Source organism: Hemicordylus capensis, chromosome 5 (genome assembly GCF_027244095.1).
Source record: "Hemicordylus capensis ecotype Gifberg chromosome 5, rHemCap1.1.pri, whole genome shotgun sequence".
In the NCBI taxonomy this organism is placed as follows: Eukaryota; Metazoa; Chordata; class Lepidosauria; order Squamata; family Cordylidae; genus Hemicordylus; species Hemicordylus capensis.
In genome coordinates this window covers 246,655,344-246,676,187 of record NC_069661.1, presented here as the reverse complement: position 1 = coordinate 246,676,187, position 20,844 = coordinate 246,655,344, and the positions used below count along the sequence as shown (strand labels likewise).

The following is a 20,844-nucleotide window of genomic DNA, read 5'->3' as shown; positions in this document are numbered from 1 at the left end:
GTCCATGTTGATGTGGATGGATGAGAATTAGCATGTAGCCATATTAAAGGCCATGCTGCAGTTGCAAGGGCACTAATGGAAAAGAGGAGAGATGCTGTTTTAGATTCCTGGCTAAAGGTTCCCAGCCCTTTGCTGAAACATGGCCCTTGAAGGTTGTCATAAATACAGCTAAGTAACCTGGGCTAAACTATTCTAAGCCATGCCACTCATGGAAGAGTATGATGTGAGCACTGTGAGCACTTCATGGAAGAGCATTAAACAATGATGCTGCACTTCTGACAACCATCAAGAATGAAATGTCTATACTTTTGGAATGGGCCCAGTATATATATATATATGCAAGACTAAGCATGCACTTGTGGACAGAGCCCACTGGCAAACTTGCTGGTGTACAATCGCAACAAATGATAAAGCTGAACTAAATTCAGTCTGTACTCTTCACTGACCCTCCAGTGCACAGAGCACAACTTCAGCAGCATTACCTAGGCTAAGATCTCTCAGCTTTTAACATACAGGACCTAGCAAGACACCACTTTTTCTGAGAATAAAGCAGGAATAAATATGCATTTTGGCACATTCCCTTCTTATTTATTTATTATTATTTATTTATTATTATTAAAACTTTTATACCGCCCTTCCAAAAGGCTCAAGGCTTCTTCTTCTGCATACTTTACCACATGCAAGACACAATGCTTGAGCTGAACTATTACTACATTTATCTGTATGGAGGATTTCCCTAACTCTTTTGCAATGACTCACATGTTATTCTCATTGCGTGAGCTTCAGGGAGAAGGGAGAGCAGACTGTTGGTCAGATCTCAACTACAATGGAAGATGGCCAGGCAACATCCAAGCTGTACTTTTACTATAGCAACTCAACAAACAAGAATGTAATCAGGCGTGAGTTTTATTTGCAAGGTGAACATACCCTTTGGTGCTACGTAGCAACAATGCTAATATGTTTCCCAACTAGTCAAAAAATTAATGTTTTATTATGCTATTTTAAAAGCCTTAAAGCAAATATAAACATTTGCAGATCATTACATTAACGTTAGACCCTGCAGATGTTTCACAGCATAATAAATGCTTGGTTTGTTCATCAATAATTATTGTGCCTGAAGTTCAGTTGAAACGAATAAAGGAATTCTTGCAGAACAAAAAGTGGATCATAATCACACAGATGATTTCAAAAGCAAAGAATTTCTTTTAAAAAACCCTGAAGACTTCAATGTCTAGAAGCAAAGACATACCAAATGAAGCAACTGAGTAAAATGCTTCCTTCACTTCACAAAAGAATATCCATGGTAAATTTAGTATTTTCTGATGTGAGCAAATTGCCCTCTACTGGTCAGAAGTAATTTTGCAAATAAGGTTTTCCAATATGTCTAAAAATCTTCAGTTAACCACAGAAGCCCTTTCTGAAAGAAATTTACTCTGCACAAAAAAAGAAATGGAATTCAATAAGGTAGAATACTAGATAAACACACCATTTGGGTTGATGGGATAACCAAGTGGTACACTGGTAGCAAAATTACTCTAGTGCTGGCCTACATCCAGACTAGTGTTGCTCTAGTGTAAAGCATTGTACTAGCACAAGGACGTAGAGCAATGTGTTATGCAAAGAACAGAATGTCTGTTCCAGACTAGTTCTTGAGTTATCAAACACTTGTATGTCCTAGATGTGACCTTCCACTAACCACTGCATAACATTACATGCATTGCAATTCCTTGCATTGCACTAGTGCAACAGTAGCCTGGATGTAGGCCAGCACTAGAGTAATTTTGCTGGTTGTCAGCTGCTGGTTTTTTGTGTGAACAGTAAATCTGCAGTTATGAAAAATGATACCACTGTCTGTTTGTGTGGAACTGGGTAGAAGTGGTACAAGTGCCCTGCTAGTACAAGTACGTCTACTGACATTAACTGCACAGTTAGCACACTTGGTTAGCACTTGGTTGATATTATGCGGGCAAGTCAGTCTTCATATAGCTATACCACATTGGGCTGAGTAACTAAACTCTTGGCAGACACACAAATTAAATGGATTTGAACTTTCAATTAATGCAATTGAGACAACACTCTCTGTGAATGGTAAAGGTGTTTAGCTATATTTGCTCTTCTCGTGCACACAACAGCCTTCTTTATTTTCCATTAGTAGCTAGATAAAGCACACCAGATCTTTAACTAAAGAAGAGCTTTGCATCTACTGAGGATTTTGGCCTAAGTTTGAGGCCAAGCAGTGTAAATCTTACACAGAAACTGACAGCCAGAAAACCTCTTCACTTTCTCCTTTCCCTCCCCAAAACCCAGATGAAACTAAACAAGTTATACTGAAAATTAACAGCTTTAGTGGTGGTGAGAGAAAAAAAGGATATAAGGGATTACAGGAGTACCTCATTAGGCACTGGGGTTCTGTTCCCACAGATTATCGCAGGTAGCAAAATGGCAGATAATGAGTTGTGTCTATGGGATCACGGGGGTTAGGTTCCCAGACTAAAAAAAAAACCCCCTGCAAAAAACATCCCCCAAACATGAAAATGGGCCAAATATAGTGCCCTACCATGTTCCATGGGTTTTCTGCAGTCCAAGAATGCCACTCACAAGTCCGAAAGACCCCAAAGTTTGGTGGAAAATTAACCCTTTTCCTCCATGTATGCTGAGGTAGAGTGTCCATTACTCAACCGCAGATATGCAAAACTGCAGGTGGGAGTCTGAAGATAGTGTGGTAAGCCTGTATCTTGCTGGATCAACAAAGATGTTCACCAAATCCAGCATATGGTTAATTTCAAGAAGCTTAAGTATTCCTATGTTGGATTGCAACCTCCAGTCCAGCAAGCAAGCGTCTCTGGAGACTTGCAAGCAGGACATGAGGGAGAGACCTTCCCTCCCAACTGTCCACAGCCTGCAAGGCTGCACAGCTTCAGTCCTTCTACAGATGTTGGCCTACAATTCCCATCATCTCTGACTACTGGCCAACGTGACTGGGGATGATGAAAGTTGTAGTCCAAGAACAGCTGGAAGACCATAGGCTATGAAGTTCTGGCATAAGGTGATCAGATATATACTGCCTATGTGCATTAGCCACAATCAAATGCAGTGTTAAGTGGGTTTAAGGCCACTGAAATTAATATTCTCTCTCTCTCTCGCTCTCTCTCTCACACGCACACACACACACGGGAGCAAGGCCCATTGAACACAGTGGCACTTACCTCTGAGTAAACATGTTCAGATAACATAGCACTGTGCTGTAGTATGGTCAAGGACTGTTTTACACAGTCTTGTGTGTAAATTTCTTAAACAGTCTTGATATAAATATAATTTAAAAGATGAAGATCAAAGACAGTCCATACAATTTCAGCTGAGCTTACATTTCCAGTTTTCATGGCGAAAAGCAATTGAGAGGCCTATTCTACATTACTTTGTCTAGAGACCATCATCACATTTTGCAGCAATAACCTTAAAACTAATGTTGTATTAAGAGAAGGAATGTTTATTAATCCTGTACCTGCTTTCCATATGAACACAGGAAGCTGTCATATACTGAGTTAAACCATAGGTCCATCTAGCTCAGTATTGTCTACACAGACAGGCAGTGGCTTCTCCAGGGTTACAAGCAGGAGTCTCTGAGCCCTATCTCTGTACTATTTTTAATTTTATTGCCTCTTCCGTATCCCGCTTCTCCTTAGCCCTCCTTTTCCTAAACTAAAAAGTTTTAGTCTCCAGCAGAGAACACACTCTATTCCCCTTATCATTTGAGTTGCCCTTTTCTGTACTGTTGCCTATTTGAAAATACTATACTTGACACAGGATGATGAGAACTGCACAAATTATTTCCAATGTGAATGTACCAGAGTGTCAAATAATGATATTCACTGTTTTATTTTCAAACCCTTTCCTCATGTTTTCCAACACTGAATTTATCATTTTCACTGCCACTGCAACCTGAGCTGACATTTTCAGTGAGCTTTCCACTGTGACCCCCAGATCTTTTACTTGGATAGTTACCAATTAAACAAGAGACCATCACCCTGCAATTATTTATGTTGAATCTCATCTTCCATTCTTCTGTCCATCATTCACTTTGGAGAAATTCTTTTGAAGCTTGTCACAAGGAAATTATAGAACCTTTGTACTAGAATGAAGGTGGAAGAACACTTGTTTCCTCTGGAGAATACTTAATATAGCACAGTGCTGAACAAAGATCTTCAGTCATAACTTCTTCTCCAAAAGAAATAACCTACAATATTTTCAGTTCTTACAATCCCAGAGCACTTTGGTTCAAATTCAGCAATGCTCCTGAAAATACTGTAGGTTAAGTCACTCACTTCAACACATCTGGACTGAGAAGAGCCACTCAATAATGCCCTGAAATGCAGCTGCTTCTAGGCTAGAATGCAACGGTTGTTTGGAAGCTCAAAGCAGCACCAGAATAGCAATAGAACAAGCATAAATGGTTCCTTTTCATTTGCTCCCTCTTAAATAGCTGCCATCCTGCTTCAAGAAACAAACTGTCTGGGGTGAAAGTAAAAGATGTTTTGTTTGGCCTTCCTCAAATCTCTCTCGGAGGATAAAGCCCTCCTTGCCAACATGCAACTTACACTGGGTAGCAGGGTTGCTTGTAAGGTCAGACAGAAAACCAGCAACAAGGGAGCAAGTGAACAGAACACAGTAGGAAAGGCAGATGCTTTTTTATTTAACCAACCTTTAGCTGGGGAAAATGACTGAGTAGCAAGAGGATCAGAAGAAAGCTCCAGTGGAAATTGTAGCTGTTCTTCGTTGTCTGTGGAAGCTTGGAACAGAACCAAAAAGAGGCATGGACATTAATTTCTTTAGAATGTGCAATCCCAGAGAAGCTCTAAAAAGAAAAACTTTAGAAAATACAATCCCAGAAAAGCTCTACAGATTTTCTATAAACAAAAAGACACTGTCTGGCACCCAGTTCAACCTACTGGTGGCATACCAGGAAGACACATCTGCACTATAGAGAGCTTTGCCATTACTACTGTGGCCACACATGCAAGCGAATTTCGACAGTCTGTGCTGCTTCCGGAAGAGCTCTGTGTTCCCTGCAAATATGTCCCTGAGAATTCTCATGGAATATTTTTAGGTGGTGTAGTGCACTTTCAGAGGCAATGCACTGTCAAAATTCGCTCCCTCTGCTGCACACCCAATCCTGGCAGCTAGGGAAACTCTGAGTAGCAGACATGCCTTCTTGATGCACCACCACTAGGTTTCTTTGGATGTCAGCCACTAGAATTATAATATAGAGGGAGGCAAGGAGATGGATATGAATACATGGAGACTGAGGAATTAGCATCTCTTTCCAAAAATTTCACATGTACTGCCTGCAGCTGCAGGATTGTCTTACCTGAAATTTTTTAAGATAAAGCTGAATGGATAGTTTAGGCCTCAAGCCTCCTAGGGACAGGAAACTGAACTTGGTGATTCTCTGGGACTTGCACAATTCTAATTTTATCTTAAAATGTATGAAGTGTGTGCTGCCTTACATTCTGGACATGTATGTCAGGCCATACACTTGTCCCTGCTTGCAAGGAGGTGGTTAAAAAGAAACCCAACTATAAATAAAAGCTTCTTAAGCATAATAGTTTTAAATAAATAAATAAAGATGAAGCATGTAGTAGTCAGCTTATGCAAATATGTCTATGCTACAGAGCACTAGGCCTTCCGAAGTAAATGCACATCCTGGGATGACAGCCAGAATGAGCAGTTATGGTATCCATAAAGAGCAAAAACTGACATTTTTGAAATTTGTAGCATATTTACCTCTTTGTGATGTTTTTTCAGCTGGAGTTTTAGTCGTTTGTAAAGCTTGGTGTTTGTCAAATGTGATTGCAACTGCTGTGACTGTGACCTGCAATTATAAAGACAAAAAGCTGCCGGTTTCCATCCTATAGCTTTTTTGCTAAAGGCAAAAGTTAATCGAATATATCTATGGTGGAATATAAATTGTATATGCACACAAACTGTCAATGCTCGAATACATTTCTCATTTTTTAACTTGGCTATGGCATTTTTGTTAACTAAATGTTGTTAACAAAAGAGGCTTGCAAGTAGAGATTTCTGTAAAATGTCATCACCTTCTCATCATAATCAGAGTAATTGGACTTAATGTGAAGGAACAAATAGCACATAACTAACCTTCCAAGGTAGCAATGAGTTTATACAGCCAACTTAAGAATGAATCAGAGCACGTGCCTGTGAGCAAAAAGGCAGGGGGTGGGGGAGAGTTGCCAGGACCTCTCACAAGTAGAGAGAAACAAAGAGCAAGGACTATCTATCTATCTATCTATCTATCTTGTAAACTACAGATACAGCTTCTCTCTCATTTCTTCTATTATCTGCTTTCCTCAGAAATGTGGTGAAACTGTAATGCTGTACATTTTAATACAACTTCTCCATACAGGAGACCCTCTTTTTTTTTTTTTTTTTTGTGGGGGCTCCGTTCCAGGAAACTCCTGCAATATCTGAGTGCTTAACCTAACCCAAAAAACAGAGTTAGGTTCAGCACTCCGGCGGGCAAGCGGCTGGGATATTTAAAGAGTGTCCCAGTCACTCCCACTGCCTCTTTAAGTCTTCCTGTGCACCAGATGGGAAGCATGCTCCCGCGTTGCTGCACAGGGAGGCTTAAAGAGGCGGTGTGAATGGCCAAGAGCCTTCCTCACCACCTCTCTAAAGGCTTGGGGAAGCAGTGGGGGAGGCACCTGGCCACTCACACAGCTTCTTACAGTCTCCCTATGTGAGCGGGGAGGCTTAAAGAGGGGCACGAATGACTGCAAGTAGGGAGGCTTTAAAACGGGGCATGAGTGGCCAAGAGCCTTCCTCGCCACTCCTCTTTAAGCCCCGCTGCATTGTAAGCTGGGCAGTGAGAAGTCCATGCTTTTTAGCTGGCATGCCGGGCGGCTTAAAGAGGCAGCATGAGTGGCTGGAAATCCAGTTATTGCAAGGGTAGAAAAGTGCAAATAAGCAGAACTACCCACGTGATAACTGATTTGGTATGCAGGCTGGGGACCGTGAATAGGTGAATCCATGAAGTGAGAACCCACGGAAAACAAGGGTCTCCTGAACTTTGAAAGGAAGACAAATGATAGAAGAAAGTTATACCAGGGGATGATAGGAGTTTGTAGTTCAACAACAGCTGGAGAACCAAAGTTGCCTGCCTGTGCCCTACCCCATATTCACATACAGAGCCTTGATTCCACTTTGCAAAAGCAGCATTCTCCTTATTTATTTTCATTTCCCCTTTATACCACGTTCCGTTCCTTCCTTAGTGGGCGCTTTCAGTCGGTGTGCTTTGGTGGCGAGTGCTCTGCCCTGTGGCCACTCCTTTGTGGGGTGCCTCACGGCTCGGTTCTTGCACCCATTATTTTTAACATCTACATGAAACCACTGGGGCAGGTCATCCATTGGTTTGGGGTGAGATTCCATCAATATGCTGATGACACTCAATTGTGTATTGCCACCCCAGAGATGCCGTTTCTGTGCTTGCCCAGTGTCTGGAGGCTGTCAGGGTCTGGATTGGCCAGAATAGGCTCAGATTTAATCCCTCCAAGACTGAGTTGCTTTTGCTTACTCCTCGATCTGGCCAATTGCCGAGTCTGAGTCTATCCCTAGTTGGGGTTGTGCTGCTCCTGAAGGAGGTGGTCCATGACTTGGGGGTCCTCTTGGACTTGCAGCTCCTGCTCGAGCAGCAGGTGGAGGCCGTGGCCAAAGGTGCCTTTGCCCAGCTTCGGCTGGTCTGCCAGTTGCAGCCCTATCTCGACTGGCAGGCCCTGGCAACGGACAGTCATGTCATCATCTCTCGCCTGGATTACTGTAATGCACTCTACCTGGGCTTGCCTTTGAAGATGATCCGGAAGCTTCAGTTGGTCCAGAATGCAGTGGCCCGCCTGCTTATGGGCGATATGATAGTGTGACACCTCTCTTGCGGTCACTGCACTGGTTACCTATTTGCTTCCAGATCCAATTCAAAGTGCTGGTTCTCATCTTTAAAACCCTTCAGAGCTTAGCACCTGCTTACCTGCAGGACTGCCTCTCCTGGCCCATCCTGTGAGATCCTCTCAGGTTGCCCTTGGGGACAGGGAGCCATTTTATTTGTTTATATGTATGTAAACCACTTTGGGAACTGTTGTTGAAAAATAGCATATACATATTTGTTGTATTGTAGTGTAAAATCTAGAACCTAGATTGTTTTTAGTTTCCCCTTAACAAATGTCCAGTTTAATCTGTTTTACCTTTCAAATGTCTGGTCACATCATCAAAAGGATAACATAAAGAAACACAGAATTCCAAAAGAGAAATGAATGATCTTTTACCTGAATTAGTTCATCCTCTGGAAGAGCAACTGTAAAATTTACATGGCACAGGCAGCAAGGAATCATGGAACGAAGTTTAAAATACAGACTCTGTTGAATACAAAGTATTAAAATATTTTATCTATATGGTATGCTCTGAAGTGGAAGAAGCCTGCATTTCATTTGTTTACAGCCTGAAATACCCACAGGCCCCCTGCCCCACAATGCTGAAGCTGCACTGGTACAAGCAGACAGTGACATCCTCCTATCAAGTTTGCATGAGTTGTTTTCAGTTTGCTGTTTCTGATTAAAGTGACAACATGCTTGGCAAGGTTTGTGTAATCATACATAGCCTGCCCCCCTGCTTGTCATGGCTTCTGAAGGTCTGTTGGAAAGCTTGGGCCTCTGGTGGTATGCATTACAAATATGCAGTTGAGAGAGAAAACTATCATCCCCCTTAAAAGAGGCAAACATGTCTCTTTAAAAAGGCATGTGTTATTGACTGGTTTGTTTTATCCAGACATTGAATCCTTCCCAAGGACCTGGGATGCCAGGATTTTATTGTCAATTGTTATAGATATCGTCGCAGAATATAGGCTGTTCCCAGTAAAGCTGCTTTTTGTAACTGGCTGATGGTGATTTCTGTGGCCCCTATGGTGTTGAGGTGCTCTTCAAGTTGTTTTGGAATTGCACCTAGGGTGCCAATTACCACTGGGATTATTTTGGTGGTATTATTATTATTATTTTTTACACAGTCAGACAGGTGTTATTGACTGGTTTGTTTTATCCAGACATCGAGTCCTTCCCAAGGACCTGGGATGCCAGAATTTTATTGTCAATTGTTATAGATATCGTCGCAGAATATAGGCTGTTCCCAACAAACATGTCTCTTTAAAAAGGCATGTGTTTTCTACCAACCAATGACCTTGATAATTAATTTAGGTTGTAGTTGCCAACCTTTGTGGTTAAGATTGCTGAACAACTCCAGATATTTTTGAGTAAGACATCCTCTATCACGGATGTATCACTTAGGATGTATACACTAAGGATATACTCAAGGCACTTGGCCACTACTGGACTTGCCAGATGTTTTGAGGAATATAATGGGGCCGGGGGAGGAGACAGTCTGCATACTTTTTAATAAAATAAGTAGCAGAGACATGGGTGCTTTCACCAGATCAACAACTATCAGAGAGTTTTAAGGGACACTTAAAAGATTGTGTAATGTAATATCTCCTCCAGTGCTCTAATAAAAATATGATTTGTGATAAAATATGATTTGTGATTGAATTGCTTATTAAAAGGAGATACTCCAAGTTCCTTTATTTGGAATGTCACATTCAATATTTTACATGATCTGTTGATACCTAAAATATGGAGGGAACTGAGAGACCATGAAGTCCAAATTGGCTGCACCCAAACTCCTACCAGCACCCTTCCCTCTCTATTATCAACATATGGTGAATGGTGTAGTGGTTACAGTGCTGGACTAGGACCAGGGAAACCCAAGTTCAAATCCCCATTCAGCCATGAGACTTGCTGAGTGACTCTGGGCCAGTCACTTCTTTCTCAGCATAACCTACTTCACAGGGTTGTTGTGAGGAGAAACCTAAATGTGTAGTACACCACTCTGGGCTCATTGGAGGAAGAGTGGGATATAAATGTTAATAATAATAATAATAATAATAATAATAATAATAATAATAATAATAATACCACCACAATAATCCCAGTGGTAATTGGCACCCTAGGTGCAATTCCAAAAGACCTTGAAGAGCACCTCAACACCATAGGGGCCACAGAAATCACCATCAGCCAGTTACAAAAAGGAACTTTACTGGGAACAGCCTATATTTTGCCTATAATAACCAACAGTATTGATGATAAAATTCAGACACCCCAGGTCCTTGGGAAGGACTCGATGTCTGGATAAAACAAACCAGTCAATAACACCTGTCTGATTGTGTAAACAAGAAATAATAATAATATGTAATCCAGACCACAATTTGTCTCATGGAAAAAGTAGGAGCATTGCTGAAATATGCCTGAAAAGCAAATTGTTCCAGATGCCTCTAACAAATGAGTATTAATAAATATGTAATTCCAACAATGGTCATCTTACCTTTAGCAGATTCTCACAGAGATCATTAAAAGTCTTGTTGAGTGTTTGGTTTGTTAGGGTAACGTTGGTAAGTCTGGTGACTCTTACTGATGTGAACATCTGAAACACAAGCAAAATTTAAAAGTTGCCATCCTTAAATGAATTTTGCTACAAACGCTAATGGGGACTGAAAGATGGGATGGAACCACACACAAACAGCTCTATGGTGGCTTAATGCAAAGCAGAATCTGTATATTACATTTTACAACCATTGGCTGTGATCCTATATATTTAAGGCCTAGTAAATTCCACTACAAAGAATGTAAACTAGTTGGAGATATACTATATGCCTCCATTTGAAGGGGGTCATAGATTTGAGCAAAAAAGAGGGGGGAACATAGATTTGGATCCCCACTGTGAGTGAAAAATAGCCACTAGCATGGTCTTGCGAACACTAGTGTCAGGATCACACAATGCTTTAAGAGGGTGGGCTCTCTAGAGGATCTCATGCTTCTGTTGGCGCAGGAGCTGGCACAAGCTGTACAAAGTCTGGATATAGTTTCACTGTTCTCATGCAATGTTCTCAAATTAGGTTAAAAACAAACAAACCAGCCCTTCCATGAGCATAAGGGCACCTTTGGATGCAAGCCATTAGGTCTTCCATGAGTCATAATGACTTGTGCAGATCTCATGGGGATCTAGGATCCTGCTCACATAACAGGAATGTTATGTGCATAAATCTTTCAATGAATGCCAAAATACAGTACTAGAGAAATCTAACATTATACATTTCAGTATGAAAAGCATTTCATTTTTCTACATTCATTATTTCTTAGTTTTGAACACTGTTTGCATATATTAAGGGCATCTTACCTGTATATCAGAAGTCCAGTTATTTATACCAGGCATAATTTCTGTGTTGCAGCTATAAAAGCCTGCCAAAGAACATAAATCCTTTATTAGAAAACATATAATGATGCTCTGAACATGCTCTGCTTGCAATAATTCTTACAAATCTGTGACGTATGTCAGTATTATCATCCCCAAACTACATATGGGTGGCTGAGGCAGGAAGACATGGCAGATTATCTGAAGCTACCTATTATCACAACACTGAGATGAGATTTTTAACTGGGGACTTCTCAGTTCACACACTTAGCCTGTACGCTACACCCAGGGACAGAATCCAAGACAGTCTTTGATATCCTCTGCTGAACCAAAACCAGAACAAAATTTAAGAAACAGTATTCTGATTACTGGTTCAGAATAAGAGAGTAAGAGTTCAATAAAAAAAAATACTAATGCATATGAATCATGTATGACTACTGACTACTGTATAGAATGTATACTCCACCTTTCAGTAACAAACACCACCACCACCACTAAGAATTATTAAGATTGCAGCTCCTATGCCTGGTGAAAGTAGAGAAGAGGCAGCCCTTTAGTGCACCGCAGGGCCACTCCTCCATGCTCCGAGTGAGTTGACCGGCAATGGGCCTTCCTGGTGGTAGCAACCTTCCCTTAGAATGCCCTCCCCAGGCATTCTACACTGAAATGAGAATGCCTGGGAGGGCATTCATGGATGCTTGTTTATTAGCATCCAGGCACAAGCATTCATGGATGCTTGCTTATTAAAAAGCAAGCTCCCTAAAAGGTTGCATCTATAGTGGCTGCACTTGCAGGGTCCCAGACAATGCAAAGTGCTGCAGCTTCCCTATGCCCAAGCTCTGGAGGTTAAGAAGTGTCAAGAGATATGAGGGGGAAAGAGGAAGGAACATATTGGCCTTATGTTCCCTTGCCGTTACCCTTCAGTCTTTGTTTCAGCTCCCTACACATGTTGCAAGCTTCTCATTTTAGTAGATTTTGCTATCCGTTATAATAAAATTATGATACAATATCAATAATTTTATCACATCTGCAAATCAGCCCCAAAACATATATATCTAAGTTTTCCTTGCTTAAGTGGAAATGAGCTGCTCACGCCTGCAAAACCAGCTGCCTAATATTAACAACCAGGCACATCTGAACTTCGATAAAGGCCAAGAAGTTGTACACAGGAGAAAATCCATGGACAAATCATGCAAAGTGCTCCACTGAGAAGATTAATACCATCAGCAACATATGAAGGATTTCCAGAGTCAAGCCCCTGGAGTACCATACAAGAGTCGACTATGACCTTGTTTTAGTCCATGGCTTCCCAACCTGTGGTACTCTAGCTGTTGCTGCAATACAACTCCCATCATCCCCAACCACAATAAATTATTACTGGGGATGATGGGAGTTGCAGTTCAGCAACATCTAGAGTACCACAGGTTGGGAACCCATTACAGTCAATTATCAACTATGTGGGCATGTGAAAATGAACTACAGCAAAGTGTGCCCACTATGAGCAACCCAAAACTGAGTGAACATACACCCACATAATTCCTACTGAAATATAGAAAGCTTTTCAGTTGCTTGTGTGAAAGAATTGAGAAATCCTGAAACCACTTATTTGGAAACACACTCACATAGGCTGAAAGGACTCAAAGACATTCTTTTAGGAATGAGCAAGTTTGTTCTTTCAGTCTTTATCTTAGAATATGCATCAAGCAAGAAGAGCCATCACAGAGATATGAACAATGAATCCAACCTGTAGCTTAATGCACCTTGGGGAAGGGCAATAGCCACAGAACACACAATTAAACATTAAAGAAATATCCAATGTTATGAATCCTGTAGAATTAGAATCATGAAGACAGGTTGTATTGAGTCACAGTCAAATAGCATTCTGGGTTAGGAGGACTAGGTTAGAAAAGCACCAGAGTGGGATTAAACTTTCAGGGAAAGACACGACAAAGGCATACATGTAGAACAAGATGACAAACAGAGAAGTGAAAAAGAGCCAGTTAAAATGCCTTTTCAGCATCCACAAGATGTCTTTTGTAACCATTCCCTTGGTTGCAGGCACATAAACAAGTTTTGTCAGAATAGAAAATCTGTATAACTCCCTGACAATCCCATGAACCAAACTCAGTTCAGACTTAGAGAAATGTTAGCCCTCACCCCCACCCCCTTCTCTCTCTCTCTCCCTCCCTCTACACACACACACACACACACACACACACACACACACACACAAACACACACACACACACCATGGAGCCACTTCCCTGTGGTGGAAATCTACAACACAGATGGGGAGTATGCCTGACTACTGCCTATAGCATACATACTCTGCAAAGGCAAAAACTACAACAAATGATCGTCTTGAGTTAGAGAACAGTAGCAGTGAATTAGCTTAAATTCCTGATATTGATACCTTATGTCTTTTGATTTTGTAATGACGTTGGCTAATAGCTCATGAGTTATACTGAACAATATGAAAGATAAGAGTTGTTAAGAATACAGTAACAATGTATGTGAAACATTTTGAACATTCAAAAGATGCAATACAAATGATTACTACTAAATGTGGGTGCATTACAAATGCAGGGAAAAGAAGCAGTTCAGATTTAACGTCACTAGAATCATACAGAGCAATTTGTTTTCATGCAAGTGACAGCCCAATCCAAACTCAAAGACGTGCTTAACTTTGGCTGCAACATATCCAATATATTTACAATTAAAATCTCAAGTAACAGAAAATAAAGATGTCATTTCTTCATATCATAAAAGCAATGATCAGATTATAAAATACTCTGACAGTTTGACCATACAAAGACAATAGTATCAAAATCCAATTTTCTACTATACCTGAAGGTGGAGGGACATCTGTCAGTAAACAATGAACATCTTCCATTGCATCTGTATCATCAATCTGAAAGAAATCAGCTATATAATACACTTCGCTCTCTGAAATTATAGTTATCAAGTCTAAGAAAGAAAACACTGTGCAACAACAACATTCAGGAGATTCAGATGTCATGTGGAACCACCATTAATCGGTTCTCCATTATGTCTCCAGGGCTCGTGAGTGCATACTCCTCCCTCCCATGTCAACATGCAAGATAGCAGAATTACACTTCCGAATGGGTTTAGGAATAAACTAAGACTGCTTCGGACATGATGATCAATCAGTCTTGGTTTATTCTAACTTGCTACTTGAAATCAAGAGAGATGTGAAACCCACTTAAAGTGCTGGATTCACATCTCAGTTTATTTCAAATAAATAACTTAGAATAAACCATGACTGGTCAGTTTGGATGTCAAAACCAATCTTGGACATGACTTGCTGGTAGACATAAAAAACAAGTGTTCAGCACAGAATAAATCAAGATTATTATATAGTATCTTCAGTTAAGGGATCTTAAGCAGCAGGACTGCATATGAGCCCCATGGCCAGCTACACCTGATACCGATGCAATGAAACTCAATTTCCTACGCATGATTAGATCAGGAGGGCCCCATGGGTGTAAAGGGCACTCATCGGTGCCTGTCTGAACAACATAGGAGGGAACAGGGATGTGCAAACCTGTTAAAAACTGAGCCAGTTCACACACCAACTGGTTCAGTTCGAAGGCTCAACCTCAAATCGAATCAGGTCCGGTTCGAGGCCAAACTGGGTACAGTTCAATTTGAGGTTGAACTGATCAGGCCGGTTCGGAACCCTACCAACAAAGGAGAATCCAGCAAGGACTGCCCTTTACGGGTAAAGAGGGACCAGGGAGCAGGGGGCTTCTGTAAGTGTAAAATGAAATAGTCAAAAGTGGAAGTACCCACAACATGCACCACTGGGAGCTACAGCTCCCCAAATACCCATCAGCCTCCCCCGAATGTCCAGGGTCAGCTCAGGCCCAATTCGAACTCAGTTTGGGCCTTCTTTGGCCTGTTTCAGGCCCCAGCATGTGCATGGAGGCAATTTATTTGACCTCCACGCATATGCACACCATTTTTGTGGTGCAAATGGCCCATGAGCATGGACCGAGGTCAAAGAAATGGCCTCCATGCACATGCAAAGGTGTGCACATTTGGGGGCCTGGTTTAATTTATGGCTAAGAGCTAGACTTTTAAGAGAAATGAGTGCATCCCAACCCTAGTTGATTAACTGGGAAAGAATTAGGTTAGCAGTTAGACAGAGTAACAAAGTATGCTCTCACATGATGACCACAGTTATCATACTGTCAATAAATACTGTACCAAATTAACATAGATCTGATCACTTTAACATAACAGAGTAACTTGGAATGAAATCCTAATAGCAATATCATAGGATTATCATATATTTATTATTACTTTCATCAACCGGGTATATGTGATATTTTGCTTCGTTAAAGTAGTTCTGTTACAGACTAGTAGAGGTGTGCACACTGACTCAAACTGAGCCAGCTCTGCTCAAATGCTTGTACTCGAGACAGACTGGCCCCAGAAAAAGTGAAACCGGGCCTGGCTCAAAGAGCCGGCTTGTGAGCAAGCTTAAGCAGCAAACTTGACAAAGGGGATTGCATGAGGGCCCTTCCCTAAAGTAACTGTGGTGTGTGTGTGTGTGTCTGTGTGTGAGAGAGAGAGAATTACCTCTAAAAATAAGGTGTCAGTGGCCCCTCCAACCCCGCCCCCCCTTGCTGGCCTCCCAAGTGACAGGCCGGGCAGGCTATGGCCCAGTATGGGCCTCTGCGCACGCATGGAGGCCATTAGAATGACTTCCACACATGCGCAGCGGCCCAAACCCGGCTGCAGCCTGTCGGGCCTTGGAGGCCAGTGGGAGTGGGGGTTAAGGAGCTCCCGCTGCCATCTTATTTTTGAAGATAATGCTCCTCTCTCCCCAACCCCCGCATTTACTTTAAGGAATTCCCTTTACTTGTAAAGGGGAATACTTGGCGGATTCCCCTTTACTAGTATACCCCTCCAGCCAGCTTGTGAGACAGCTTGGCTCAACGCCCCTGGCGACAGCTTGAATCCAGTACGGATTCAAGCCGGACAGGGAAAACCAGTTCCATGCACATCCCTACAGACTAGTAATTCTAGGTTTGCTTCACCCAGAATTCCATTAATTGAGCATCATGAAAATTTGCGAATGCAGTTTATCATCATAGTGAGGATTAGTAGAAATTAATAAGGCAATCTAATATATTTATGTTTATCAAACAAAGTTTTTAAATGTATAAAATAATGTACAGGAGGACTTCATTTTCCATGGGAGTTCCATTCCAACTGCTTACCCGGGGTAACGAAACCATGGATAGTGAATCAGAGTCTATGGGATTGTGAGGGTTAGGTTCCCAGACTTCAGAAATATCAAAACAAGTTTTTTAAAACCACAGAATGAGCCAAAGAATGTGCCCTACCATGCTCTGAAGGCCTTTAATTCAATGCTGCCCACCCCCGCTGCCACGTCCCAAAGTCACCCAAATTTGGTGACTTTTTTGATGTTGTTTTAAAGAAATGAGCCACAAAATGGTCTTCTCGACAAAATGGTGGCCAGAAATTACCTCCAAGGTCATTTCTGGTCACCCTCCCAACCTGCGGTTACCCAAATTTAACCCCTTATTTTCCCATTTCTCTCCAAGTATGCCGAGGTTGGGTGTCTATTACCTGACCGCAGATATGGGAAACCGCGGATGGCGAGTCTGTGGATGGTGAGGTATGCCTATAGTAATGTTCTGACACAATCTTCTAGTTCCTTTAAGTAAACATGTAGGAGCATGAGGATCAAAAGACTGTACCTCCAAGACAAAAGCATCTTTCTTGCCATGAGAGAGATCCAATTCCATAATCTCATCAGAACTTTCTGACTGAGATCTCAGCAGTCTGGTACGCTGCCTTGGTTCTGGAATAGGAGAACCTATAATTTCTTCAGATGCCTCCTAAACAGAATGGTATAAAATCATGTAAAGTCTCAATGTGAATGCTTAAACGCTCATTGCCTCTGCATGACCCTTTTCATTAATAATATGCAGCCTGTCTGTCCATGTGCTTGGCCCGCTCTCCTTGCAGACAAGCAGCTGCTCATAGCTGGGTGGCCGAATCAGCCACCCACACAGCTGCCAGCTCCGTCACAGAGCCCGCGGGGATTGGGGGCCATGTGGCCCCTGGAAGTTCCAGGATGCCTTGTGCAAGTACACAGAGCATCCTGGAGAGCCTCCCGGTCGGGGATCTACTCATGTGTCATCGCGCACCGTGGTGACACACGAACAACGAAAGGGGGTTAACAGAGCGCTCACTCCATTAACCTCATTTAAGGGGAGGGTGTTTTAGGTGGGCTAGCCGCCTTGGGAGCACCAGGCTCGCCTGCTAGTTCCCACAATCCACAGAACGTGAGTTAAGCTCCCTTAGCCCACTTTCCGCTGATCGTGAGGATAGCCTCGTTGTCTCAGCATCTTCATAGGCAGCAGAATCCAACTAGTCTTTATAGTTCCCATATGAAAGGTAGCAAGGGGAGGGGAAAGGAGCACTTGGATTATGTTCTTTTAAAAGTCGAGTAAAAATCCCAGTTTCTGGAAGGTTAGTTCAAGGAATTCCAGATTCCTCCCACAAAGTTTTACAGAGCCCAGGGCTCCTTAACTGTCTCGTCTGCTTACTGATAAACTTAATATTAGTCCCAGGCTGTGGGTGGATTTTGATCCACAGGAGGCAGCAATTCAGACTTCAGATATGGCAGGGATCTGTGTGTCTGGAAGCCTTGTGTCCTGGCAGACCCGGACTGTTCACATGTGCAGGCTTTCTATGATCTGTTTTGATAAGGGTTGCTATAGAGATTTCACCTATTCAGATCCTTTTTGTTTCCTGCAAACCTACAGACTTTAAAACAAAACAAAACCTTGGCTACATCCTTCCATCTATGTACACTCTTGTTCATCTGCATGGTCCACTCCTTATTAGCTAACAGGATGTAGATCTATATTATACCCAAGTTGCATTTGACCCAGGATTGTTTCAACCGTTGCATAAGCTTACTTACAGGTGGGTTAATCTCATAAATCTCCTTATTTTTGGCTATTGTTTCATTAATTTTCTTCTGCATGTGAGATATATGTTGTTCGTAAGTAGCATCATTTGGTGTCTTTCCAGCAATTTGAATACCACCAGGAGTTGGTAAAGCAGTCAGATACACAGCTGTAGCAGACTTTAAATAATAAAACAGTAACAAAATGAAACAGAAAATCGATTCTTGAAATATGTACTCTATGTTTTAACTTCAGCTCATTCCTATAAAGTTTTTATAAAAATCTAACACACTATTTGTGCGTGTTTAAATTTGTCCATGACAACCATGAATTGTCTAGGCAGTTCTTCAGTAACATGATGGTACAGCTTCTGGCATGATTCCAGATAATAATTCATGTGCACACACAAGTTTGCTAGAATGTGTCATTTACTCATGTTTATTTTTAAATAGGTTGCTGTCTGGTTCCTCTAACCAGGGGAGCAGTTTTATGTCATACAGGGCTGGGTAAGCCATTTGAGCTTTCACACAGAAAGCAATGCCAGGCACTTTGCTGGTTAACTGTGCCTTAAGTCAGAGTTTCTTAACCTTGGGCCCCTAGATGTTGTTGGACTACAACTCCCATCATCCCCATACATGGCCTTTGTGGCTGAAGATGATGGGAGTTGTAGTCCAACAACATCTGGGGGGGCCAAGGTTAAGAAACCCTACCTTAAGTAATGCTTTGAAATACATTATAGCATACTGAATGCTGGAGTGAGTCTTATGGTATATCTAGAAATAGCTGTGGCATAGTCAGAATTAGGAGATTACATAAATTGCTTTGAGCCAAGTAGAAGCTATGTATGTAAGTGGAAACAAGGAATGAGAGTTTTGATTGACCAAGTATCAGAAGAACATGCAGCAGATGTAAAAATAGCATGTGATCAGTTGTATAATATGAACTGGCAGAATGTCAACATCTGATAACAACATCTGGCCAATGGATCAAGTCACCCTATCATCAGTGGCCAGTCATGATGTATTATTCCACCAGGTCCCTGGTCAGTTAACTTGTAAAAAGGGGATTTATGTGTGTGCGAGAGATGTGCATGCTTCAAGCGTAAACATCAAACTCTCCAAGTGCAGACACTGACTTTTGCCCAGCGTCTGGCCAATACTGTAGTGAAAGGCAGTGAAGCATAGTGGGCAAACTAATGTTGCAAGATAATTAATTAGTTAAGTTTAGTAGCTGGGAAACTGAAGGTCTGGAAATTTAGGAACGACAAAAGGAAGTCCTTTTTCACACAGCGCATAATCTATGGAATTCTCTGCCACAGGATGTGGTGATGGCCACTAGCTTGGATGGCTTTAAAAAGGGCTTGGACAAATTCATGAAGGACAGCTCTATCAATGGCTACTAGTTTGGTGGCTATAGGCCACCTCCAGCCTCAGAGGCAAGATACCTCTGAATACCAGTTGCAGGGAAGCAACTGCAGCAGAAAGGGCATGCCCTCACCTCTTGCTCGTGGACCTCCCCAGAGGCATCTGGTAGGCTACTGTGTGAGACAGGATGCTGAACTAGATGGGCCTGATCCAGCAAGGCTCTTTTTATGTTCTTATAAACTAAAGCATTATCTAATTTATGAGTATGTGGTGTGTGCTTGACAAGGTAATAGGAAGAGTCAGTGGTCCAGCATCATTGTAAGATGACATAAACAGTTTGGGAAAGTGAAAGGGCATCATGCAGCAGAACAAAGGAATTCCAAAACCTATGTGGAAAACTTACAGCCAACCCCATCAACATTGTTTCGCCCACTGTGATCTGAATCCTCAGCCCAAAAAGCGCATTCATCCCTTTCAACTTTAACTTATTCATTAGCTGAGTGTGTACTTCATATTCCATAAATGGCAGCAGATTGCTAATGGAGGTTGCATTTGCTTCAGCTTGAGCTTTCTTTTTCAGACGACAGAGTCTGTTGGGGCAAACAGTCAAATACAAAGCAGCCAGTTATTCTTATATCTTTAAGGTACCATTATGTGATTATATTCTATAAAAGATCAAAAGACAAAAATTGACTATAGTAATAAATAAATATTGTAATTTTTAGAATTAAAACATGGTTAGTTGGCCCGAATCAAAAACTCTTACACATAATTTAATAATGGCTAACAGTCACAAGCAATTGTAACTTTCCCACTAAATACTGTATTCTGAAAGTTTTTTTTTTCTGGTGATGAGCCAATCTAAAAAGTAAAAGGTTGGAGGCAATGGTATGTACCAGGTTTAACAAAACTATCTTTAAAAAATTCATCAACAAAAAAAATATTCATTACAGAAGCATGGGCAGCCCGCATTTGTTACAGGTTCAGATCTACTGACACATCCAGAAGGAAGTGTATGTGACACCAAAATTCCTTAGTTCAAAAAATGCTACAAGTGTTTTAAGCACGAAGATGCATAACTTCTCAACATGGCCACCCCAAAAAACATGCATATTTACTTCGGAGTAAATATCATTGAACTGGAGTGGGACATACTTCTTAGTTAATGTGGCTAGAATTTGGCTGATCTTTTAAAATTCCCTGAATAA

At 41.6% G+C, this 20,844-nt stretch overlaps 1 protein-coding gene across 28 annotated transcripts in view; it reads right to left on the bottom strand.

The window, feature by feature from the left end:
* Positions 1 to 20,844, bottom strand: part of C2CD5 (C2 calcium dependent domain containing 5) — a 153,134-nt gene that overhangs the window by 19,916 nt on the left and 112,374 nt on the right. For all 28 annotated transcript variants that reach the window (XR_008307618.1, XM_053251505.1, XM_053251503.1 and 25 more), the window contains 9 exons: positions 20,040 to 20,226; positions 18,287 to 18,451; positions 17,052 to 17,192; positions 14,146 to 14,209; positions 11,284 to 11,345; positions 10,432 to 10,530; positions 8,331 to 8,420; positions 5,782 to 5,869; positions 4,700 to 4,786 (listed from right to left, as the gene is read on the bottom strand). Coding sequence is in view for 27 of the 28 variants with exons in the window: in XM_053251505.1 (XP_053107480.1) it covers positions 4,700 to 4,786; positions 5,782 to 5,869; positions 8,331 to 8,420; positions 10,432 to 10,530; positions 11,284 to 11,345; positions 14,146 to 14,209; positions 17,052 to 17,192; positions 18,287 to 18,451; positions 20,040 to 20,226 (983 nt within the window). In the remaining variant the exon portion in view is untranslated. The remainder of the gene's footprint in view (positions 1 to 4,699; positions 4,787 to 5,781; positions 5,870 to 8,330; positions 8,421 to 10,431; positions 10,531 to 11,283; positions 11,346 to 14,145; positions 14,210 to 17,051; positions 17,193 to 18,286; positions 18,452 to 20,039; positions 20,227 to 20,844) is intronic.